The sequence below is a fragment of the Mobula birostris genome, chromosome 9 (assembly GCF_030028105.1).
Source record: "Mobula birostris isolate sMobBir1 chromosome 9, sMobBir1.hap1, whole genome shotgun sequence".
Lineage (NCBI taxonomy): Eukaryota > Metazoa > Chordata > Chondrichthyes > Myliobatiformes > Myliobatidae > Mobula > Mobula birostris.
Window position 1 is genome coordinate 146,590,771 of NC_092378.1, and position 27,203 is coordinate 146,617,973.

At 43.1% G+C, this 27,203-nt stretch overlaps 1 protein-coding gene across 5 annotated transcripts in view; it reads left to right on the forward strand.

Moving 5' to 3' along the window:
- The window catches only part of pkd1a (polycystic kidney disease 1a), a 291,165-nt gene that overhangs the window by 242,576 nt on the left and 21,386 nt on the right, over positions 1 to 27,203 (forward strand). For all 5 annotated transcript variants that reach the window (XR_011887311.1, XR_011887313.1, XR_011887314.1 and 2 more), the window contains exons 38-42: positions 488 to 682; positions 11,217 to 11,368; positions 13,019 to 13,137; positions 19,318 to 19,471; positions 20,833 to 20,958. Coding sequence is in view for 1 of the 5 variants with exons in the window: in XM_072269063.1 (XP_072125164.1) it covers positions 488 to 682; positions 11,217 to 11,368; positions 13,019 to 13,137; positions 19,318 to 19,471; positions 20,833 to 20,958 (746 nt within the window). In the remaining 4 variants the exon portion in view is untranslated. The remainder of the gene's footprint in view (positions 1 to 487; positions 683 to 11,216; positions 11,369 to 13,018; positions 13,138 to 19,317; positions 19,472 to 20,832; positions 20,959 to 27,203) is intronic.

Here is a 27,203-nt window from a genome sequence, read left to right on the forward strand (position 1 = left end):
GACGGGGTGGTTCGAATATCTTAGAAATTGCTGATCTCCTGGGACTTTCACGCATATCAGTCTGTAGAGTTTACAGAGAGTGATGGGAAAAACAAAACACATCTAGTGACCAATAATCATGTGGGCCAAAATGCCTTGTTAATGAGAGAGGTCAAAGGTAAATGGCCAGACTGGTTCAACCTGACAGGAATGGGGCAGTAACTGCAATAACCATGCATTATAACAGTGGTGTGCAGAAGAGCATCTCTGAATACTCAACACATTGAAACTTGAAGCGGATGGGCTACAGCATCAGAAGACCAGGAATGTTCACTCAGTGCAGGAGGTAGGTAATAAAGTGGCCACCGAATGTAAATTCGGAGGCAGAATATAACAAGTGCCGGTGACATACAGAGAGTTTAGCAGCCCCAACTGAGGATGACTTTCTGGGTGTAATAGCTGTGATCCGCTGTAAATGGCTCTGACGTTCCGCTTGCTTGCATTACAGGTTCTGCTTGAAGCACTTTATTTCGCACTGGTCGCCAAGCGTGTCCACCCGGACGAAAACGACAACCTTGTGGAGAGGCCACGCGTGGAACAGGTCTCGGAGAGAATCAGGAAGGTCTGGCCCCCTCAAGGGTACGGCCTTCTGCAGGCTAGAGAGGAGGCCAGGAAGGTCCAGATCCTTCACAGGATGCTGAAGGTACGGTCTGTCCTGAATTGGGAAACTCCAACCAATACACGGTCTCTGCTGGCAATCAAGAGATCAAGGGAAACCGTCCATACTCATTCTAAAAATATACAGAACTATGCAAATGTTCTTAGCCATATAAATAGGCAGGGTGCCGAGCACTTTTGCACAGGACTCTATTTGTCAACATGGAGCAGAGTGCGAGTTTGTAAATCTGGCGGGAGCGAAGGATGTTGGGACTGGTGAGGGTGGAGCGCCACAGGAGGGATGTGGGACAGCTGGCACAGAAGGAAGGCCAGGGGCAGGAGGAGGTGCATTTGTCGACATACCCGGCCCTGAGACACCCAGCAAGGTCATTTGATTTCAAACATTTGATTTGCTGATCATTACAGGATGTCTCTCTGGTGCTTCCTGTTCCGTCCCCTCTCCCTTCCCCTTTTCCCAACCATGATTCCCCTCCCTCTGTCCCCCTTCCCACTCTCAGTCCACAACAGGAACCCATATCAGAATCAGGTTTATCATCACTCACATATGTTATGAAATTTGTTTTTTCAGTAGCAGCAGTACAGTGCAATATGTAAAATTACTACAGTACTGTGCAAAAAAAACAGGCACCCTAGCTATATATATGTGCCCAAGACTTTTGCACGGTACTGTACTTTATTCATATAAATGTATGCAGGAAATGCAATGCATCCAGCATACTTCTTGCTTTGACGTATAGGTTAGTCAGCTGTGGGCTTGGGAGACTGGAGCACAGAAGATTGAGGGGAGATTTAATAGAGCTAGACAAATTATAGGGTAAATGCAAGCAGGCCTCGTTCCACTCTGGTTGGGTGAGACTAGAACTAGAGGTCATAGGTTAAGGGTGAACGGTGAAATATTTAAGAGGAGGCTGAGGGGAAATTTCTTCACTCAGAGGGTGCAAGTGTGGAACGAGCTGCCAACAGAAGTGGAGGATGCAGGTTCGAATCCAAAGTCAAAGAGAAATTTGGAAAGGTAGATGGATGGAATGGGTACCGAGGTTTATGATCCAGGTGGTTCCTAATAAAGTGGCCACTGTAGGAATAATTTCTACCTCAGTTTACCCCCTTTGAATCTTTTATCTATCATTCTGTTTGTAGAGAGGTGGGAGGCTTTGCATGGAGCATAACAGGAATGGGTTAAACACCGTCTTTGGACCAAACTGATTTATTTTTGTCACATGTGCTGGGATACAGTGAGAAATGTTATTTTTGCGTTCCATCCACATCGCTAATTTCATGAAAATGGTCGTGCAAGGGAATGCAGTGTAAAGAGAAGGTGCAGTACAGGCAGACTAATAAGGCGTAAGGCCATAAAAAGGTAGATTATGAGGTCAAGAGTATATCCTATTATACTAGTCTGATAACAACTATAGTTCTGGTAAGATGGCAGTGTGCTCGGACGCAGTGGCCACTCCAGGGCCAATCAAAGGTGTACTTGTTCATCTTGTATGTCTTTTTTTACGATCACAAGTCACTGCTGGATACAAAGGACATCCAGTACTGCAGGACGATCCCGTCAGCGAGTTGCTTGATAGCAGCGGAGCTGGGTTTACTGCACATTGTTGTGTATGGTCGTCTGTACTTGCCATGTACTGTTGGATGGTGCAAAGTGCAAATGATTCTCTCGGGCATTTTTATTGTGATCGCAAGACCCTGTTGAACATTGGTAATGTAGAATACTACAAGTCTGGTTCATTGACAGTGGCGGGGGGGGGGGGGGGGGGGGGAGGAGCTGCATTGTTTTGGATGCGGTAAGGACTAGGCCAAGGCCACAGGTTTGCTCTTGCAGCTGACCAAGACAGGAGGTGCCATTGCAGTGCTGTGGAACACCTGCAGGGTGCGCTAGAATCTGTACTTGGGTAGGGGGCCGGCCCCTCCAGGGTTCACTCATTGGTAGAAAAATTACCCCCAATTCTGCAGTCATGCTACTCAGGGACGTGAGCTTTTTTTTTGTTCTTTGTATTGTATTTTTTCTACTTGTACTACATGCTATTTGCAGTGTGCTGTGTGCCGTTGGTAACGTGTTTCAGAGGAACACTGTTTCATTTGGCTATGTCTGTGTTGGGTTGACTGGCAATTAAACCTGAACCTGAACTTGCTCAGTGGTGTTGTCTCAGAGGGATTGAAGCTGTCCTCAAACCTGGTGGTACAAGCTTTCAGGCTTTTGTATCTTCTGCCTGATGGGAGTGGAGGGGATGAAGAAGGAATGCCTGTAATAGGTAGGATCTTTAATTATGTTGCCTGCTTTAACGAGCCAGTGAGAAGCGTAGGCAGAGTCCATGTAAGGGAGGCTGGTTTTAGTGATTTTCTGCACTGCGTCCACAGCTTGCCGTGGTTTCTTGTGGTTATGGGCAGAGCAGTTGCCATGCCAAGCCATGATACATCCATATGTGATTACTGCCCCGATGGGGGCAATCTCAGGTTGGAGGAGCAACACATTATATTCCATCTGGGTAGCCTCCAACCTGATGGCATGAGCATCAGTTTCTCCAACTGCAAGTATTTACCCCCCCTCCCTTCCCTCAACTTCAGTTCCTCATTCTGGGCTCCCTGTTACGTATTTTCTTCTGTTCATCTACCTATCACCTCCCCCTGGTGCCTCTCCTCCTTCCCTTTCTCCTTTTTCCTATCAGATTCCTTCTTCTCTCCTTCTTTTACCTTTTCCACCTATCACCTCCCAGCTTCTTACTTCATCCCCCTTCCCCCACCCACTCTGGCTTCACCTATCACCTTCCAGCTTGTCCTCCTTCCCCCCCCCACCCCATCTTCCACTTCTAGCCCCTTCCTTTCCAGTCTAGATGAAGGGTTCCAGCCCAAATGTTGACTGTTTATTCACTTCCATAGATACTGCCTGACCTGCTGAGTTCCTCCAGTGTATTGTGTGTGTTGCTTTGGATTTCCAGCATCTGCAGAGTCTTTTGTGCCCATAGTTTCCTGTTTGGTTATAACTTCATGCAACCAAATGCAACCACAGCGCAGAAAAAGCAGCCTCAGGATAGAGGGGTGCCCTTTCGAAACAGAGATGCAGAGAAATTTCTTTAGCCAAAGGGTGGTTAATGTGCGGAATTTGTTGCCACGAGCAGCTGTGGAGGCCATGTCACTGGGTGTATTTAAGGCAGAGATTGATAAGTTCTTGATTGGACATGGCATCAAAGATTACGGGGAGAAGGCCGGGAACTGGGGTTGAGGAGGAGATCGAAAAAAAGATCAGCCATGATTGAATGATGGAGCAGAGTCGATGCACCAGATGGCCTAATTCTGCTCTTATGTCTTATGGACCTGAGAACCGAACTGGGATGCATGGAAATTGGACTACGTATCTTGGACCACCCCACTACATATCTTGTTTGACCTCCAGACTTTTTGTACTTACCAAAACATGACAAGTTGATTAAACTGCATGTAATAAAGATGTCCCAGTACCCAGAGGAGAAATTAAATATGAATTCTGATAAACTGCCTCTGTATTTCACTTTCAGCTAACTGCCTGGCATCTTTTTCAGTATGTTCTGTTGTTTTTGTTTCAAAATTTCTAGCAATTAGGGTATTTTTAACAAAAATGCAATCTCTGACTCAGCTCAAGCCTTATATAATTGCTAGGAAAATGAAATATGCTTCACTTAAGCTATCACTGAAGGAAGAATGTATTTTTCCAAAGCCACAGACCAGGGTTTGCATATTGCTTGGTCTAAGATGTAGTTGTTTAATTTTCCAACGGTAGCCAAAATAAATACTGAAATGGGGGTAGGGGGTGGGGGAGAGAACTTGGCAAGAGTAGATGGTTCTGCAGTGATTCATGGTTTGCGTTAGTGAGTTTTTCCAATTTCAAAGCCAGCGGTAATCGGCAGTTGATCCATCAACGGAGCCATCAAAGTAGCCAGGCCAAGTGCACTACTGGTCACAGCTTCAGCTCATTATGCTTATTCAGTCGTTAAAGATCAAAGCTTTATTTGTCACATGCACATCGGAACTTAGAAACAGTGAGAGGTGGCGTTTGCGTCAAATCAGATCAATGAGGATAGTGTTTTTTTTTATTTCAAAATATACTTTATTCAAAAATAAATATATACAATAAACCATTCAATAACTTTTCATCCTTTACATACGTTTCCATTTCTCAGTACATATCCGTATTTATAGCCACCCACGTGGCACTCCAGTAGTTCAGCTTACCATATCATTGTTGAGGGGTATACTCCCCGCCCACCAACCCCTCCCACTCCCACGGGTGGAGAAACCTATACTGTGGTCCTTCCCCACCGGGCCCTTGCGGTGAGATCAATGAGGATAGTGTTGAGCAGCTTCCAGGCGTCTCTAGAGTTCCCGCATCAACATTGTACGCCCATAACTCACTAATCCTAACCCAGACGGTACGCCTTTCGGATGTGTGAGGAAACCAAAGCACCTGGAGGAAACCCACACGGTCATGGGGAGAATGAAAAAACTCCCGACAGGATGTGGTGGGAGTTGAACCCCAGTCGGTGATCACCAGCACTAATGGCGTTACGCTAACCGCCGTAATGCCACCATGCTTCTTCATTTTACCGTATTTGTGTGGAACAATGTAATTAGTCAACTTTCTAACAGCATTTCTACGGTAGCATAACGGTTAGCGCAGCACTTTACAGTACCAGCAACACTGGTTCAATTTCCACCACTGTCTGTAAGCAGTTTGTACCTTCTCCCCGTGACCGCGTCGATTTCTTCTGGGTGCTCTGGTTTCCTCACACAGTCCGAAGCTTCTCCGGCTGGTAGGTTAATTAGTCATTGTAAATTGTCCCATGACTAGATGGCAGTTAAATCGGGGGTTGCTAGTCAGTGCGGCTCGAAGGGCCGAAACGGCCTATTCCACGCCATATCTCAATCAATCAATAAATAAAACACGTTGTAATCAGATGTGCAGTGTGAGATAGATTGTATTTACATTGGGGTAATTGTTCAGCTGGATCTGACCACATATTCTAAACACTTACTTTTAATAATAAAATGAAAATATTTACTTTATTTAAGCTAAGAAAAATGTGCATTGCAAAAGATTGAGGTAATGGGTGGGAGGGGGTAGTTAGTTTCCCCACACCCCCCTCTGTCTACTAACTTAGTCGAAGTGCTGGAGGAACTCGGCAGGTCAGGCAGCATCTATGGAAAGGAATAAACGGTCAACGTTTCGAGTTGAGACCCTTCATCAGGTCTCGACCCGAATATGTTGACTGCTTAATCCTTTTAATAGTTGCTGACTGACCTGCTGAGTTCCTTCAGCATTTTGTGTGTCTGTGTGTTACTCTGGACTTCCAGCATCTGCAGAAACCCGTGTGTTTATTACCTCAGTCACTGCACTCCAAACATTTTAAACCACTTTTTATAATCTGTTTACATTGTAAATACATGCTAGTAACTATGCACATTTTATTCCATATCCGTACTTTATCTTCTAAGTTTATTTTTTTATAGAATTCTTTATTCTTATAATTGTTGAATGTTGATTTTGTGGCATGTTGGCCAACACGCACAGCAAATTTCTAACACATGTAAATGTATACACGAATAAAGTTGATCCTGGATCCTTAAAATTGTATATACAGTACCTAATCCAAATTTTAACTCTGCCATAAGGGACTCGAGAAGTAACTTTTTCATGCAGATGGTGGTGAGTGCCTAGAACGAGCTGCCAGCGGAAGTGGTTGAGGCAGGTACAATGGTATCATTTAAGAGGCACTTGGATAGGTACATGGAGAGGAGGGGCCTGGAGGGATTTGAGCCAAACATAGGAAATTGGGACTGTCTGGGTGGGCACTGCTTGGACCAAAGGGCTAGCATCTGCACTGTTTTGCTCTGTGAGAAGGTCTGCCTACAAAAGTTCCGAATTTAATTAGAGTGAAAGGTGAGCACTCGTTATTTCAATCTTTTTTTTTCCCGTATATTTTAAATCGTAGATCTATTTATAGGAATAGTAACTGGTGCTTGGGTCCATAACCCTTCGCCAATTCTTTTAGATCTCCGTGCTCCTCCAACTCTGGCTGTCAAAAGTCAAAATAAATTTATTGTCAAAGTACTTTGGTGGTCTTCTGCTGCTGGCGTCCAACCTCTTCAAGGCTCGATGCATTGTGCGTTCAGAGCTGACCTTCTGCACACCACTGTAATAATGTGTGGTTATTTGGGTTCCTGTCCGCTTGAACCAACCTGGCCATTCTCCTCTGACCTCTCTCATTAACAAGGCATTTTTAACAACAGGACGTCTGATCACTGGATGCATTCTGTTTTTCACACCACTCTCCGTAACTTATTCAGGATCTTTTTATGATTATTAAGTAGTTCCCTAGTATAATAAATTGGATTCCTGACCTCACAATCTATTTCTTTATGACCTTATACCTTATTGTCTACCTGCATTGTGCTTTCTCTGTAGCTGTTACACTTCATTCTGTATTATGTTACTGTTTTACCATGAGCTGCCTCAGTGCTCGGTTCAGTGATCTGATCTGTATGAACAGTATGCAAGAAAAGCTTTTCACTGTGACAATAATCAACCAATTCCAAATCCATTTCCAATGTAGACAGAAAACCATAAGAGAAAGGAGCAGAATTAGGCAATTCAGCCCATCGAATCTATTCTGCGATTCAACCATGGCTAAATTATATTCCGTCAACCCAGTCTCCTACCTTATTCCTGTATCCTTTGACTCCCTTAGTAATCAAGATCCTATCAATATCCACTTTAAATACACTTAATGACTTGGCCTCCTCACCTGTATGTGGCAATGAATTCCACAGATTTACAGCCCTCTGGCTAAAGAACTTCTTACTCATCTCTGTATTAAGACCGTGAAACCATCAGAACATAAGACATAGGAGCAGAATTAGGCCATCTGGCCCATCGAGTCAGCTCTGCCATTCAATCATGGCTGATCCTTCTTTTCTATCTCCTCCTCATCCCCAGTTCCTGGCTTTCTCCCCATAACCTTTGATGCCATGTTCAATCAAGAACCTATCAATCTCTGCCTTAAATACACCCAACAACCTGGCCCCCACAGCTGCATATGACAACAAATTCCACAAATTCCTGAACACAGCAGGTCAGGCAGCATTTATAGGAAGAGGTACAGTCAACGTTTCGGGCCAAGACCCTTCGTCAGATGCTGCCTGGCCTGCTGTGTTCCACCAGCATTTAGTGTGTGTTGATTGTATTTGATTTGCCACTTTCTTATCCATTCTCTTAATCTGTATAAGTCCTTCTGCATCTTACCTGTTTCCTCAACACTACCTGCCTCTCCACCAATATTTGTATCATGTCTAAACTTGGCAACAGAGCCATCTATTCCATTATCTGAATCATTTATATACAGCATAAAAAGAAGTGGTCCCAGCACCGACCCCTACAGAACACCACTAGTCACTGGCAGCCAACCAGGAAAGGATCCTTTTATTCCCACTCGCTGCCTCCTACCGATCAGCCACTGCTCTAACCATGTTAAGTAACTTTCCTGTAAACCATGGGCTCTTAACTTGGTAAGCAGCCTCATGTGTGGCACCTTGTCAAAGACCTTCCGAAAGTCCAAATATACAACATCCACTGCGTCCCCTTTATCTATCCTACTTGTAATCTCCTCAAAGAATTCCAACAGGTTCGTCAGGCAGGTTTTTCCCTGAAAGAAACCATGCTGACTTTGTACTATCTTGTCCTGTGTCACCACGTACTCCATTACTTCATCCTTCAGTTGACATTAACATCTTCCCGACCATTGAGGTCAGGCTAACTGGTCTATAATTACCTTTCTGCTGCCTTCCTCCTTTCTTAAAGAGTGAAGTGACATTTACAATTTCCTGTCTTCTGGAACCATGCCAATGATTTGTGAAAGATTATTTCTAATGCCACCTCAATCTCTAATGCTACCTCTTTCAGAACCCTAGAGTGCAGTTTCTCTGATCTGGGTGACCTACGTGCCTTTAGGTCTTTCAATTTTTTTGAGCACCTTCTCTCTTGTAACAGTGACTGCACCCACTTCTCTTCCTTCACACACTACAACATCAGGCATACTGCTAGTGTCTTCCACAGTGAAGACTGACGCAAAATACTCATTGAGTTCATCAGCCGTCTCCTTGTCCCCTGTTATTATTTCTCCTGCCTCATTTTCTAGCAGTCCTATATCCACTCTCATTTCTCTTTTATTTTTAACATACATGAAAACTTTTACTATCCACCTTAATATTATTTCCTAGCTTGCTTTCACATTTCATCTTTTCCCTTCTAATGACTTTTTTAGTTGCTTTCTGTAGGTTTTTAAAAACTTCCCAATCCTCTATCTTCCCACTAACTTTTGCTTTGTTGTATGCCCTTTCTTTTGCTTTTACAATAGCTTTGACTTCCCTTGTCAGCCACGGTTGTACTATTTTAGCATTTGAATATTTCTTCATTTTTAGAATACATCTATCCTGCACCTTCCTCATTTTTCTGAGAAATGCACTCCATTACTACTCTGCTGTCATCCCTGCCAGTGGCACCTTCCAATTTACTTTGGCCAACTCCTCTGTAATGCCACTGTAATTTCCCTTACTCCACTGAAATACTTCTACATCAGACTTTACTTTCTCCCTATCAAATTTCAAGTTGAACACAATCATATTGTGATAACTGGTTCCTAAGGGTTCTTTTACCTTAAGTTCCCTAATCGACTCTGGTTCATTACGTAACACCCAATCCGATATAGCTGATCTAGTAGGCTCAATGATAAACTGCTCTACAAAGCTATCTCATAGGCATTCAACAAACTCACTCTCCTGAGATCCATTACCAACCTGATTCTCCCAATCGACCAGCATGTTAAAATCTCCCATGACTACATAACATTGCCCTTTTGATTCACCTTTTCTATTTCCTTTTGTAACCTGTGGCCCACTTCCAAGCCACTATTGGGAGGCCTGTATATAACTGCCATCTACATTGTTTTACCCTTGCAGATTCTTAACTCAACCCAAAAGTATTCAACATCTTCCAGTCCTATGTCACATCTTTCTACTGATTTGATGCCATACTTTACCAGTAGAACCACACCACCCCCTCTGCCTACCTTCCTATCCCTCCGATATAATGTGTAACCTTGGACATTCAGCTCCCAACTACAACCATCCTTCAGCCACAATTCAGTGATAGCCACAACATCATGCCTGGCAGTCTGTAATATTGCAACAAGATCATCCACCTTATTTCTTATACTACGTGCATTTAGATACAACACCTTGGGTACCGTATTTTCTATCCTTTCTGACTCTGCATCCTTAATGATTTCATACTCAGTCTGTTGGCTGCAACTAAGTTCCATCAACTGTCTGCCCTTCCTGACAATCTGACTGCATGCTATCTTTACTTTTTTACCATCCGTCCTTTCCTGAGTCCCTTCACTCCAGTTCCCACCCCCCAGCCAAGTTAGTTTAAACCCTCCCCAACAGTTCTAACAAGAATATTGGACCCCTTGGCTCCAGGTGCAATCTGTCACTTCTGAACAGGTCGTACTACCCCAGAAGAAATCCCAATTATCCAAGAACCTGAAGCCCTGCCCCCTGCACCAGCTTCTCAGCCACGCGTTTATCTGCCAGATCATCCTGTTTCTACTCTCACCGGTGCCTGGCACAGGCAGCTGTTCAGAAATTACTATCCAGGAGGTCCTGCTTCTCAGCTTTCTACCCAGCTCTCTAAATTTTCTTGTCAGGAACTCATTGCTTTTCCTTCCTATGTCATTGGTACCAATATGTACTGAGTCATCTGGCTGTTCCCCGGTCTAAATGGACACCCTTCTATTCTGAGGCAGTGCCCTTAATCCCAGATTCCCCCACTATAGGAAATATCATCTTTACATTCACTCTATCTACATCCTTTCAATATTGGGTAAGTTTCAATGAGACCCCCCCTCCCTCTTTTTCTAAACTGCAGTGAATACAGGCCTAGAGCCAGCAAACACTCCTCATAAATTAACCTTTCACTTCAGCTTCATGTTAGCCAGCCGGTGGTGCAGTGGCATCCGCACCGGACTTTGGAGAGTGGTCCCAGGCTCAAGTCGGCCATCTCCTTGCACACTTTGCATCCGTGCCTGGTTGAGCGTCGAGCTAGCAACTCGGCCTCTTAAAAACAGACAATTGTTAAAGAAACGCCAAGTGTTGCCGTGCAACATGCCAGTGAGGCACAGGTCGATATTATGATATTACTATTCAGCTTGAAGAGACACTTCAACTTAAAATGATTACTTTCTTGACAGGAGCTTTTGGTGTGCTGGGCTCTCTGTTTTAATATATAGTATTTCTGTTTTTGCACAATTTTTAATCTATTCAATATACATATACTGTGATTTATTTTTTATTATTATTATTTTCTCTTCTATATTATGTATTGCATTGAACTGTTGCTGCTAAGTTAGCAAGTTTCACGACACATGAGAGTGATAATAAACCTGATTTTGACTCTGATTCTTGACCGTTTTGGTTGCGTTGATGTTTGATGTAACTGACGGGGCTCGTTGTAACCTCTCTTCCAGAACTTCATCATTTACATGCTGTTTCTGCTGGTCGTCTTGCTGATTAATTATGGAGACTCGTTCAGAGATGCCCAGAGTCGGCTCCTGCACAGTTCGATTCGACAGGGTCTGGTCGGAGTAAGAAGAGGGGTGGAGTTGCAGAAAATCAAAAGGTGGGACACCGAGTATCATCTGAAACCTTATCTTTACCGTGCGTGCTGAGTCAGTGTTTAAGTCAAGACCTGCTTCAGAATCAGAATCACAAGGACCAATCCACTGACTGTCAGAACCCACAATCCATTATACACCAATGCCATATTAATCTGCCCACATTCCAATGAACACCAACCAGCCATGATAGAATGATGGAGCAGACTCAAAGGGCCAAATGGCCTAATTCTGCTCCCATGTCTTATGGTCTTATTGTCCTCCCAGTCCGTACCACTACCCTACACAAGAGCAAGTTGCAGCTGCCGCAAGAAACAGCAGAGAGACGTGGACGCATCTCAGCACGTCACGGTAACCAGCCTACTCTCCATGGGCACGAGGTTCGACAGAATCACTGAGCAGCTCACGCAAGACAGAACATAGAGCACAATAAGGTTCTTCAGCCCATCATGTTATGCTGACCTTTTAACCTACTCCAAGATCAACAATACTTCCCTCACACGTAGCCCCCCCATTTCCCTTTCACCTATGTGCCTATCTGAGAGTTTCTTAAATGTCTCTATATCGCTGCCTCTACTATCACCCTTGATCCCACACAACTACCACTCTGTATAAAAAAAACCTACCTCTGACATCCCCCCCGCCCCCCATACTTTCTCCATTCACCTTAAAATCATGCTCTCTTGTATTAACCATTTCTGCCCTGGGAAAAAGTCTCTGGCTGTCCACTCTATCAATGCCTCTTATCATCATATACACCTCTGTCAAGTCACCTCTCATCCTCCTTCACTTCAAGGAGAAATGCCCCAGCTTGCTCAACATTTCCTTATAAGACATGCTCTCTAATCCAGGCAATATCTTGGTGGATCTCCTCTGCGCCCTTTCTAAAGCTTCCAAATCCTTTCTGTAATGAGGCGGCCAGAGCTGAACACAATATTCCAGGTGTGGTGTGTACACTTAGTGACCGCTTTGTTAGGCACACCTCCTTGTTAATACAAATATCTAATCCAATTGTGTGGCAGCAACTCAATGTATAAAAGCATGCAGACAAGGTCAAGAGTTTCAATTGTTGTTCAAACCAAACATCAGAATGGGGAAGAAATGTGATCTAAGTGACTTTGACCACGGAATGATCACTGGTCCCAAATTTGTACCTCAGAAGCTGCTGGCCTGCGATTTTCATACACACCAGTCTCTAGAGATTACAGAGAATGGCATGAGAAACAAAACACACCTAGTGAGCAGTAGTTCTCTGGGTAAAAATGCCTCGTTAATAAGAGAGGTCAGAGGAGAATGGCAAGACTGTTTCAAGCTGACAGTAACTCAGATAATCACGTGTTACAATAGTGGTGTGCAGAAGAGTATCTCTGAACACACATCCTGTCAAATCTTGAAATGGATGGGCTACACAGCAGAAGGTCAGTGGCCACTTGTTGAGTAGCAGGGGGTAGCTTATATAGTGGCCACTGGATGTAGAACTGCAACATTACCTTGCGAATTTTGATCTCAGTTGATAACTAATGAAGGCCAATGCACCATATGTTGACCCTTATGGTATCAGAGGACAATTCTAAGCCTGTTCCTAATATTGCCCCTGTTTAAGGTATTGAACCACATGCTTCATTGGAGACCATCTGATTCTCTGTCTCTTTCAGATCAGGGGAACTATTTAAGTGGATGGCAGAGGCATTGCTGCCATATCTCTACAACAACCGAAGCAGGACTTTGTTGGGTTGTGCACGACTACGCCAAGTTCGTTCAAAAGTAAACCATGGTAAAAGTTCTTATAATTATATTGAACCCTGCATGCCCTTGAGGTGTTTTAGTGCAAATTGCAGACATGGAAATGTGAGAGCAATAAATAGAGTCGGATGTGATGGCATTGGAGACAGTCCAGAGGAGGATCACAAGAATGATTCCGGGGATGAAATGATTAATGTATGAGGAGTGTTTGATGGTTCTCGGCTTGTACCCGCTGGAGTGTAGAAGAATGAGGGGGGATCTTATTGAAACCTATCGAACGTTGAAAGGCCTAGACAGAGTGGACATGGAGAGGATGTTTTCCATAGTGGGGGAGTCTGGGACTAAGGGCACAGCCTCAGTATAGGGGGAGGTCCATTTAGAACAGAGATGGGGAGGAATTTCTTTCGGTGGAGGGTGGTGAAACTGTGCCACAGATGGCTGTGGAGGCATAGTCATTGGCTATATTTAAAATGGAACTTGATAGGTTCTTGATTAACCAGGGCATCAGAGGTTATGGGGAGAAGGCAGGAGAATGAGGTTGAGAGGGATAGTCATTCAGACATGATGGAATGGCAAAGCAGACTTGATGGGCCAAATGGCCTAATTCTATTCCAATGTCGTATGGTAGAGAGTCAGAATCCTTCTCCCAGGGTAGAAATGTTACATAATGGAGGAGGTCCTCAAGTCCCGATAACATCATTGTATATTTTCTCTGCACTCTTTCGATCTTATTGATATCTTTCTTGTAGATATATAACAGGAAAATATTTTTTCACCAGAGTTCTATAAGAATTTAACAAGCAGTGTGCTTAAAGAAGATTGTTGGCTGTGGTCTATTTGGATTTCCAAATTTGATTTAATAAAAGATTCACGCACACATGATGGCGTAGACAGAGGATTGGCTTACTAAGTGAAAACAGAGTCAGGATAAGTGGCTCATTTTCAGTTGTTAAGTTGCAACTAGTGGAGTGCCACTGAACTGGGACACCAACTATTTACAGACAACATTAATGACTTGGATAAAAGGACTGAGTTTGTTGTAGCCAAAGATACTGATGAAAGGTGCCCTGTGAGAATAATAGGAATGGTTCACAAAGAGAGATAGATAAGTTAGATGGGGCGAGAGTAAATATTTGGCAGATGCCGTACGACGTGGAACTATGTGAGGTTTCCCACTTTGGTCAGGGGAATGAAAAAACAGAATCAATGTTTAACTGGAGAAAGATGAAAGATAACTTTTTTCTTAGAGAGAGACGGATATCATGTACATGAAGTACAAAACAGTAGATCATAAGACATAGAAGTAGAATTGGCTATTTGGTCCATCGAACCTGCTCTACCATTCAGTTGTAGCCGATTTACTAACCCTCTTAACCTCCTACCTTCTCCCAGTAACCTTTGACACCATGATTAATCAAGAACCTGTCAACCTCTGCTTTAAATATACACAACAACTTGGCCTCCATAGCCATCTGTGGCAATGAGTTCCACAGATTCACCATCCTCCGACCAAAAAAAATTCCTCCTCCTCTCTGTTCTAAATGGGCATCCCTCTGATTTGAGGCTACGCCCTCTCATCTCTGACTCCCCAACGATCAGAAACAATCTTTCCACATCCACCCTATCTAGGCCTTTCAGATGATGGATTCTAATTTTAAAATTGGCAGTTCTTTCAAAATTCAGGATCAAGACAAACATTGCAATATAATCGTTTTGTGAAGAGTTAATGGAAGAGAAGAAAACTTGACAGGGAAAGCACAGGAAAAAGAATATGGCGACTGTAACACAACAACTATTTTATACCCAGAGAGATAAGAAAAATTCCATTCAAATCCATAGATAATAATTCACCAGTTAGAGAGCACTTTGCCAATACAGTACTACAGTACCAAATTAGCCAATGAGAAAACACTTATACACTTAATACAGGACAAAGAAGCTTCCAGAGTTATACTTTATATTAAACGGTTATATGCATACTATAGGAATCATAGTAATCAGTTACTTGTATATAAGTAATTATATAAAATACAAGCAGATAATTAGTTGTTAAACTGCAAAGAAAATAACAATTGAACAGTTGAACCCTAGAATTGAACAGTCAGATCCAACAAGGAGTAAGCGTCTAGGAGTTATGAAGTTATGTTGTAGTTACCTAAGACATTGATGAGGCCACACTTGGAGTGCTGTGTACAGTTTAGGTCTAGTGTTACAGGAAAGACGATATTGAACTAGGAAGAGCTGCAGAAAAGATTTACCAGGATTTTTGTCTGGATTTGGGAGCCTGAGTCATAAGGAGATGTTGCATTGACTAGGACTTAATTCTCTAGACCTAGAATGTAGGAGATTGTGGAAGTGACCTAATAGAGGTACATAAGATCATGAGAAGCATAGACAGCGCGAGATATTTTTCCCCATGGATGGGTTGCTAAAAACAAGAGGTCACTGGTTTAAGATCAGAGGTGAGAGATTAAAATGGCCATCAGGTGCAACTTCTTCACGGGAGTAGAGTGCAAGTTTGGAATGAGCTGCCAGAAATGAGGGGGGTGGGACCTCATTGACTCCTATCAAATGTTGAAAGGCCGCAATAGAGTCAAGTTAGAGAAGAGGTTTCCTATGATTTGGTGGGGGCGTCTAAGACCAAAGGACACAGCCTCAGAATAGAGGGACATCCTTTTAGAATGGAGATGAGGAGGAATTTCTTTAGCCAGAGAGTGGTGAATCTGTGGAACTCATTGCTACAGGTGGCAGTGGCAGCGCCAGAGCTTTTTTCTTGCTGGTGCTACAGTGGGGCTGAATTATTCAGTGATGGTGCTGAGGGATGTACTGTGTGGTAATATGTATTCGCAAGGCCAGACGCGTGGCGTTCAAAAGTCAGTTTCAAGCATTATGTGCCTACTATAAATGCCTCTGTTGATTCACAAGCAACAGCAATTGATAAATATAGTATAGAAGTGAACTGTGACAGTGTCAACAGCATCAGAGGCAACCCGGGCTACACAGAGCATCAACAAACAAACCAACAGAGCACAACGTGAATCGCGCACCAATCCTGCAATCAGTGTCAAATGTGTGCTTTTCAACTGAAAAACACAACAAGGTCCACTGCTATTCGCATTACATAGACAGACAAAGTCAAAAGATACACCGTTATTAAAGTCAAATAAGCCAAGGCTTTACCAGGAGTTGGACAAATCGTACTCTGACCATGGAATACCTCAATTAATTTGGCTACTGAATTAAAAAAAAAATCAACAGAATCACCGCTTGGAAGTATAAGCAAAACCAGTAGGGTTAATAGCAGTAAATGTAATATTTTGGGATTTGCAGGAAACATAAGGACTATGGAGTATCCACCACAAAATAATAATTATAATCAGCATTAGTCTTGGATCAATTTTTTTTAAATCAACTGCACTCACCATTGATGTTTTCAGAGAAGCACAATCCATCTGTTGTGATTGGTAGTGAAAGCATCAATTATTTTCTGGATATCAAGTGCTTTGGTCCTCTGGCTGTTTATGGCCAACAGGGGCAAGTTGCTGTTCCGAGCATCGCCGCTGCTATTCCTTAGCAATTTTTTGAGGCGTCTGAGGCAAGAGAAACTTTGTTTGCATGAGGCAGATGTCACAGCTAGAGTTAACGGTATGCAGATTAGTTTGCATAAATCTATAAATGCATCGCAGTTGGGTCTCATTGGAGCTAGAAATTCCACCGTGTCATTCACTGTCTGTCCTTGCTAGAGACTCAACCACTGCTCTCATATACTCACGATTTTTTTGGACAATCTTTTCATGGCCTTTGTCAAGCATATTTCCCAATCTCGAACTGTCTTGATCTCTCAATCTGAATTCGGTCCGTGTCTCCATAGCAAACTCATGAGCTGCACTTATCTGGTGGGTTTTGAAAGCTGTTGTAGCTTTCCGCCAGTTGCGGTAACCGGTGACAGTGAAGGTAGACTCAGAATGGAAAACATGTCCTCCACACAGGAAATTCCTGCATGCGAAGCAGAACGTAGTATCTTTCGTGATCGAACATTCCAGTTAGTCAAGCTAGCCACGAATAAAACTCCCTTGCTGATTGCCAAACTGTTGCGAGCAGCGAAGGGTACTTTTTCAATGCTGGCCGATGGGGTACTTCCTCAGGCTGCTGGCTAATGTCGCTAACAGTATTCCCACTAGCATTAAGAGCAGCTTCATCCTTGTTCTCTTCCGAATCCCGCTCCATTTCTTGTTCCTCTACTTCGCCCTCACACTCCTTCGATGAACTGCTGTCATCCTCATCCCCACTTAATTCTTTCTGCATGTCACTTTCAATTAAGACAGGCTCAGACTGAGACACCACTGATTCCTCTGGATCAGGTCATTTTCTCACTAAGAGTCGATACATTTTTCACGCTGGCCAAAATAATGCACGTGCCAGGCCCATGCTAGTTTGTAAAAGCACAATGTATGTGTGTGGCATCCGTTAGTCTCGCGAGACCACGGATATGCGCCTGGATGTATACTATCAATCTCTCGCGTGAGTGACATCACCACCTTAAGTGATCTTAGATCAGCTTAACTGATCTAACCAATGGACAGCAACGGCAAGACATTGACAACGAACGAATAAGCAGAAGAACAGAGTGGATCTGACAGAGTTTATAACTTTATTGTTGCATGGGTGCTATGGTAGTTGGGGGCACTGTTTCACTAGATCAACTAGAGAAACAAGCTGTATTCAAAACTATACAGAGAAAGTAAAGCAGCTGCAATTTGTATGTGAAATTTCAGTTAATTTCTTGGTGGTGCTATTGTAATTTCTACTGAGGCTATAGCACCAGCTAGCACCACCTTAGCACCGCCCCGATAGGTGGGCAGTGGAAGCCAAGTCTTTACATATATTTAAGGCAGAAGTTGATAGATTCATGATTGATTAAGGCATGAAAGGATTCAGGGAGAAGGTGGGAGATTGGAACTGAGAGGTAAAATGGATCAGTCATGATGACATGGCATGGCAAACTTGATGGGCCAAATGGCCTAATTCTGCTCCTATATTTTACGGTCTCCTGGTCTAAGTGGCAGTTGAGGTAGACACATTAGCAACATGTAAAACCCTAGACAAGTATAATTTGTCCTATTCATGTACTTATCCAGATAATTACATAAGTAGGAGAAGTTTAGAGGGCTACAATACAAATGCAGGCAGAGGGTCTGTCTCATTGGCCAACATCGTCGGCATGGCCTGCTTTCATTCTGTTTGGCCCTGACTCTAATCAGATGGTACTGAGGAAAGTGGATGGAAAATTTACTTCACAGGACAATGGAGACTGAAGTAGGGGAGTCTTGCTTCAATAGTACAGAGAAATGCCTACGGTTTTAGTCTCCTTATTCAAGGAAGGAGACATTTCTATAGGAGTCTGCTCATAAAAGGTTAACTCGGTATAAAAATAGAGTGAGGAATGATCTATGGGTAATGCAGGCCTCTATTCATTTTCATTTAGAAGATTGAGAGTTGAATTTATTTGTTCTGAGGATGCTGACAAGATGTTTACCCCCATACATCACCATCAGGGACTTTTGCTTACCCAGTTTTTCAGTCTGTTGGATACACTGGGAACTGAAAATTACTGGATTTGTTCAAATTGAGATTAAACTACAGAACCTTCCTTTAGAATCAAAATCAGCTTTAATATCACTGACATGTTTTGTGAAGTTTGTTGTTTTGTACCAGCAGTACAGTGAAGTACATAAAAACTATAAATTACAATAGGAAAAATATATAAAGAAAATAAAATTAAGTAAATAATGCAAAAAAGAGCAAAAATAGTGAGCTAGTGTACATGGGTTCATCGTGCATTCAGAAAAGCACTTCTTAAACTGTTGACTGTGTGTCTTCAGGCTCCTGTATCTCCTTCAGGCTCCTGTATCTCCTTCTTGATGGTAGAAATTCTTACTTCTATTTATAAATTCTATTTTGTTAGTTTGAATGTAACAGCCTACTTGAAATAGTGATGTCCATCGTAAATTCTTCAGAGGCTTATAGAGTGTATGATGGACCATTGCCAAATCATTCTTTGAAATTTGGCTTTTCCAGTTAGGATTGGTTAAACCCTATTCAGGGTGAAGTTAGCTGGAATACTTGGCTGGGTTTATATCTGTCTCGAATGTTTCCACCATTAATGAAACACATCAGGCTAGCCATGTTTCCTTTTCTGTCTCCCACCCAGTTCAATGCCTTCAGCAAGCTCCCCCATCTCCAGTGACCAGACAATGTTTACACTACCCCTTGGTTGAAGATACCAGTGACTACGAGGTTGGATGGAAGAGCCCAGTCACGAATCGGAGCAACGCCTGGCTGTACTCATCACCTGATCTAGCAGAGTAATGATGCATTCTGAAATCTTGGTTTGGGCAGCATGGTGTCTGTCTTACTGGACTGGTAACCCCAATGGTTAGACTCATCCATTTCCAAACCTTCTGTTCTCTGGGAGAGAGCAGTCTTTGATTCTGAGAGTTCCCACTGACTGAGGATCTGAGTTATAGAGGAAGGTTGAATAGGTTAGAACCTGGATCTTAGGAAAATGAGGGGAGATTTGAAAGAGGTATACAAAATTATGAGGGGCGTAGATAGGGTAAAAGCAAGCAGGCTTTTTCCACTGAGGTTGGGTGAGACTACAACTAACAGTCATGGGTTAAGTGTAAAAGGTGAAATATTTAAGGGGAACCTGAGGGGGAACCTCTTCACTCAAAGGGTGGTGAGAGTGTGGAATGAGTTGCCAGTGTATTTGATTTTAGTATTTAAGAGAAATCTGGCTGAGTACGTATATGAAAGATGTATGGAGGTCTATGCTGCAGGTGCAGGTCAATGGGACAGGTTGGCATGGACTAGATGGGCCGAAGGGCCTGTTTTGTGCTGTAGTCCTCAATGACTCCATGAGTACAGCAGCCTGGCAGCTCCAATGTTCTGGGTTCGCTCCTGATCTCTGTTGCGGAGATCTCCCTGTAACTGTGTGGGCTTCCTCCAGGAGCTCCAATTTCCTCCCACATCTGGGTTGGTGGGTCAATTATTGTCAGTAAATCAGCTCAGTGTGTGGGTGAGTGGCAGAACGTGAGAGGGAATTGTGAAGGGTGATTATAATTGGGAGATTGATGGTCTGTGTGGTCAGAGATTGATGGGACAAAGGGCCTGTTTCTGTGTTCTGTGACTCTCATAGTTGCAAGAGAGTAGGCTATTCGGATCCAGTATTCAATACGATTGTTTTATTTCTGCACCAGCCACACATCCCTTGATTTCCTGAAAGCCCAATAAAGATAAATATCAGCATTATTTGTCACATGTACATCAAAATATCGAAGCATACAGTGAAATGTGTCATTTGCAGCAATGCCCAACACAGTCCATGGATATACTGGAAGTAACCCTAACCTTACATTTTAGGAATGTGGGAGGAATTTAGACATTGGGTACTTACAGAGAGAGTGAGGGGTGTCTGGAAACACTACCAGGGCTGGTGTTAGAGGCAGAATCATTAGGGACATTTAAGAGACTTTTGGATAGGCATATGGATGATAGAAAAATGGAATGTTATGGACAATGTGGGAGGGGGAGGGTTAGATTGATCGTGGAGCAGGTTAAGATGTTGGCACAATGTTGTAGGCCGAAAGGCCTGCATCATGCTGTTCTATTCCATGTTTCTGCAAAGTGAAGTGAGTATTATCACATCTGACTCAATCTCCCCCAGGGTGTGGTACTGGGGCCAGACAACAGTGGCGGACAGCGGAGGATACGTGCAGAAACTGGGCAGGACAATGGACCAGAGCAACTCCACTCTGTGGCGGTTACAGGAGAGCAACTGGCTGGACAGAAGGTGAGTGTTATCAAAAAATATATAAACATTCCATTTTTTGGAACAGTTGGATTTTCAGAAGCATAAGACCATAAGGCATATGAGCAGAATTAGGTCATTTAGCCCATCAATTCTGCTCCACCATTCCACCATGCTTGATATATTATCCCTCTCGACCTCATTCTCCTGCCTTCTCCCCGTAATCTTTGGTGTTTTTATTAATCAAGAATCAATTCATCTTTGCCTTAAATATATCAAAGACTTGGCCTGCACAGCCTTTCATGGCAATGAGTTCCATAGATTCACCACCTTCTGGCTAAAGAAATACCTCCTCATCTAACTTTATCCTCTCCTTCTCAAACAGCAGGGTGAATTATATTATATTATGATAACTGTCTCCTAAGGGCTCCTTTACCTTAAGCTCCCTATTTAAATCTGGGTCACTACATAACCCAGAGCAGTGTTATGTGTTTTACTGAAATGTGGCTGCACATGGACATACCCGACCAAAACTTTTCCATGGAGGGCTTCCAGACTGTTCGGGCTGACCGGAAGTGCACTGAGAGTGGTAAACGTAAAGGAGTTGGGGGCTTGCTGTTCTGGTTAGCAACGGATGGTGCAATCCTGGTCATATTACGATCGAGGAACGTGTTTGTAGACCGGATATTGAACTTTTTGCTGTTGGACTCCAGCCATATTCCACCGAGATACAACACTGGGCGTCATGGGAGGTTGTTCCTGCCTGTCGCAACCAAACTTTGCAGCTCCTCTCGTGGAGAGTCAGACACCCTGAGCCAATAGGCTGGTCCTGGACTTACTTCCATCTGGCATAGTTTGCATATTGTTGTTTGATTGTTTGTGGTTTTTGTATTGATTTATTTATGCTCTATTCTTGGTTGGTGCAGCTGTAACGAAACTCAATTTCCCTCGGGATCAATAAAGTATGTCTATGTCTATGTCTAACACCTAATCCAGAAATGCCATTCCCCTAGTGGGCTCAAAAAAGCCACCTCATAGGCATTCTCCAAATTCCCTATTTTGGGATCCAGCACCAAGCTGATTTTCCCAATCTACCTGCATATTAAAATCCCCTATGTTTATAGCATAATTGCTCTTTTTACATGCCTTTTCTATCTCTCATTGAAATTTGTATCCCACATTATGGCTATTGTTTGGGTATCTGTACACGACTCCCATCAGGGTCTTTTTCCTTTGCAGTTTCTTATCTCTACCCACATGCATCCTCCATCTTCTAATCCTATGTCACCTTGTTCTAAGAATTTGATTTCATTTTTTACCAAAAGAGCCTCCCCACCCCCTCTGCCTACCTGCCTACCCTTTCGATACAATATGTGTCCTTGGGTGTTAAGATCCTAATTACGATTTTCTTTCAGCCACGATTCAGCAATTCTCATTACTGCCATTCACTAATTGTGTTACAAAGTCATCTACCTTATTCCATTTACCATGTGCATTAAAATACAATACATTCAGCTTGGTATTCATCACCCTTTTTAAATTTGGCCCCCTATTACGCTTTAACTCATCCAACTGACTGCAGTCCCAGAGCTTTGGATTTTACCCTCAGCGCTGACACATCTCAGAGGCAAGACCTTACTCTTTCTGAACTCCTGTTGCCATCAGACATTGGTTTGGTAGAGACCCAAGCACTTGGCAATGGAGATGTCATTACAAAAGCTCAGCAGCTAGTTATGCCGAGGAAGGAAAGCTTCGTCCTGCCCAAGCGTTTCAGCCCAAAACACCAACTGTGCTTTTTTCCATTGATGCTGCCTGGCCTGCTGGGTTCCTCCAGCATTTTTTGTGTGTTGCTCAGATTTCCAGCGTCTGCAGATTTTCTCTTGTTGAAGGAAAACTTTGGTGTACGATTCTGGTCACTCCATTACAGAAAACAAACAGAGGATTTGGAAAGAGTGCAGGAGAAGTTTACCAGGATACTGCCTGGATTTGAGGTCATTTGTACGAAAGAAGTTGGAGTGGGTTGTTTTCTCTAGTGTCTCAGAGGCTGGGGGGAGACCTGGGTAAAAGTTTATAAAATTATGAGAGGCAACAATAGGGCATTTTTCTAATAAAATTACATTTTAAGTTCCTATCTCTGTTTTGCTTTGTGTACAATACTAGTTCAAAAGCAGTGCTTTCTAAAGGCATATCTGTGAGATTTTCACAGATACTGGAAGCTGTAGAGAAGGTGCAGAGGAGGTTTACCAGAATAGATTAGAGAGCATGTCTTATGAGGAAAGGTTGAGTGAACTAGGGCTTTTCTCTTAGCAGCAAAGGAGGATAAGAGTTGACTCGATAGAGGTGTACAAGATGATAAGAGACATTGACAGGGTGGACATGCAGACCCTTTCTCACAGGATAGAAATGGGTAATATACCATAAGACCATAAGACCATAAGACAAAGGAGCAGAAGTAGGCCATTTGGCCCATCGAGTCTGCTCCGCCATTTTATCATGAGCTAATCCATTTTATCCTATTTAGTCCCACTGCCCCACCTTCTCACCATAACCTTTGATGCCCTGACTACTCAGATACCTATCAATCTCTGCCTTAAAGACACCCAATGAGTTGGCCTCCACTGCTGCCCGTGGCAACAAATTCCATAGATTCACCACCCTCTGACTAAAAAAATTTTTTCGCATTTCTGTTCTGAAAGGGCGCCCTTCAATCCTGAAGTCATGCCCTCTCATACTAGACTCTCCCATCATGGGAAACAACTTTGCCACATCCACTCTGTCCATGCCTTTTAACATTTGAAATGTTTCTATGAGGTCTCCCCTCATTCTTCTAAACTCCAAGGAATACAGTCCAAGAGCGGACAGACGTTCCTCATATGTTAACCCCCTCATTCCTGGAATCATTCTAGTGAATCTTCTCTGTACCCTCTCCAACGTCAGCACATCCTTTCTTAAATAAGGAGACCAAAACTGCCCACAGTACTCCAAGTGAGGTCTCACCAGCGCCTTATAGAGCCTCAACATCACATCCCTGCTCCTATACTCTATTCCTCTAGAAATGAATGCCAACATTGCATTCGCCTTCTTCACCACCGACTCAACCTGGAGGTTAACTTTAAGGGAATCCTGTATGAGGACTCCCAAGTCCCGTTGCATCTCAGAACTTTGAATTCTTTCCCCATTTAAATAATAGTCTGCCCGTTTATTTTTTCTGCCAAAGTGCATAACCATACACTTTCCAACATTTTACTTCATTTGCCACTTCTCTGCCCATTCTTCCAATCTATCCAAGTCTCTCTGCAGACTCTCCATTTCCTCAGCACTACCGGCCCCTCCACCTATCTTCGTATCGTCAGCAAACTTAGCCACAAAGCCATCTATTCCATAATCCAAATCGTTGATGTACAATGTAAAAAGAAGCGGCCCCAACACTGATCCCTGTGGAACACCACTGGTAACCGGCAGCCAAGCAGAATAGGATCCCTTTATTCCCACTCTCTGTTTCCTGCCAATCAGCCAATGCTCTATCCACGTATGTAACTTTCCTGTAATTCCATGGGCTCTTATCTTGTTAAGCAGCCTCATGTGTGGCACCTTGTCAAAGGCCTTCTGAAAATCCAAATATACAACATCCACTGCATCTCCCTTGTCTAGCCTACTGGTAATTTCCTCAAAAAATTGTAATAGGTTTGTCAGGCAGGATTTTCCTTCAAGGAATCCATGCTGAGTTCTGCCTATCTTGTCATATGCCTCTCTGTAACCTCATCCTTGACAATCGACTCCAACAACTTCCCAACCATCGACATCAAGCTAACAGGTCTATAATTTCCTTTTTGCTTCCTTGCCCCCTTCTTAAATAGCGGAGTGACATTTGCAATCTTCCAGTCCTCCGGAACCATGCCAGAATCTATCGACTTTTGAAAGATCATCACTAATGCCTCCGCAATCTCCACAGCTACTTCCTTCAGAACACGAGGGTGCATTCCATCTGGTCCAGGAGTTTTATCGACCTTTAGCCTATTCAGCTTCCTGAGTACTTTCTCTGTCGTAATTGTGACTGCGCACACTTCTCTTCCCTGCCACCCTTGAGTGTCTGGTATCCTGCTGTCTTCCTCAGTGAAGACTGATGCAAAATACTTGTTCAGTTCCTCTGCCATCTCCTCATCTCCCATTACAATTTCTCCAGTATCATTTTCTATCGGTCCTATATCTACTCTCACCTGTCTTTTACTCTTTATATACTTGAAAAAGCTTTTAGTATCCTCTTCGATATTATTTGCTAGTTTCCTTTCATAGTTAATCTTTTCTCTCTTAATGACCTTCTTGGTTTCCTTTTGTAAGGTTTTAAAGACTTCCCAATCCTCTGTCTTCCCACTAATTTTTGCTTCCTTATATGCCCTCTCCTTAGCTTTAACTTTGGCTTTGACTTGGCTTGTCAACCACAGTTGCATCCTTTTTCCACTCGAAAATTTCTTCTTTTTTGGAATATACCTGTTTTGCACATTCCTTATTTCTCGCATAAACTCCAGCCACTGCTGCTCTGCCGTCTTTCCCGCCAGTGTCTCTTTCCAGTCAACTTTGACCAGTTCCTCTCTCATGCCACTGTAGTTTCCTTTACTCCACTGAAACACCGACACATCAGATTTCGGCTTCTCTTTTTCTAATTTCACAGAAAACTCTTTCTTTTTTCTTTTTAAATCTTTTTATTAAATAAGTATACAAAAAGGTAAACCATATAGGCACTAATACACTGTTAGAATATAATAAAATTACAGGAGATATTAATACAAAAAAAAGATACAAACAATGTAATTTAAACATAACGTACCAAGGTAACATAATAGTATACTAATTTTTATATATATATCAATAGAGAAAAGGAAAAAAAAAGCCCCCAAAAAAACCCACCATGCAACTAACTTAAAAGCAAAGCAAAGCAATGGGCTAACCACAGTAAACTCAATCATGTTATGATCACTGCCTCCTAAGGGTTCCTTCACCTCAATCTCTCCAATCACCTCCGGTTCATTACACAACACCCAATCCAGTACAGCCGATCCCCTAGTGGGCTCAACAACAAGCTGTTCTAAAAAGCCATCTCGCAGACGTTCTACAAATTCTCTCTCTTGAGATCCAGTGCCGACCTGATTTTTCCAATCTACTCGCATGTTAAAATCCCCCACAATTATCATAACACTGCCCTTCTGACAAGCCTTTTCTATTTCCAGTTGTAATTTGTAGTCCACATCCCTGCAGTTGTTTGGAGGCCTATAAATAACTGCCATCAGGGTCCTTTTACCCCTGCTATTCCTTAGCTCAACCCATAAAGATTCTGCACCTTCCGATCCTATATCACCTCTTTCTAATGATTTAATATCATTTCTTACCAATAAAGCCACGCCTCCCCCTCTGTCTACCTTCCTATCCTTCCGATACACCGTGTATCCTTGGACGTTCAGCTCCCAGAGACATACATCCTTCAGCCAGGTCTCAGTGATGGCCACAATATCATACCTGCCAATCTGTAGCTGTACAACAAGATCATCCACCTTATTTCTTATGCTGCGTGCATTTAAGTATAACACCTTAAGACCAGTATTTGATACTTTTTGCTTTGATTTCACTGCAACTTTATTGCACTGCAACTCATCCCAATGGCTACACATTTGCCCCATCACCTGCCTGTCTTTCCTGACATCTTTACTGCTCACTATCTTAGATTTATTTCTGTTTTCCTCTTCCTCCGCTCTATCATTCCGGTTCCCATCCCCCTGCCAAATTAGTTTAAACCCTCCCTAACAGCTCTATTAAACTTTCCTGCCAGGATATTGGTCCCCTTCGGGTTCAGGTGTAACCTGTCCTTTTTGAACAGGTCATACTTCCTCCAGAAGAGATCCCAATTATCCAAGAATCTGAAGCCCTGCCTCCTACACCAGTCTCTCAGCCAGGCATTCATCTGCCTGATCCAACTACTCTTGCCCTCGCTAGCACGTGGCACAGGTAGCAACCCTGAGATTACTACCCTGGAGATCCTGCTTCTCAGCTTCCTTCCTAACTCCTGGAAATCTCTCTTCAGGACCTCCTCCTTTGTCCTATCTATGTCATTGGTACCAACGTGTACCAAGACAACTGGCTGCTCACCCTCCCCCTTTAGAATATTCAGGACCTGATCCGAGACATCCCGTACCCTGGCACCTGGGAGGCAACACACCATGCAGGTATCTCTATCAGGCTCACAGAACCTCCTGTCTGTTCCCCTGACTATGGAATCCCCCACGACTACTGCATTT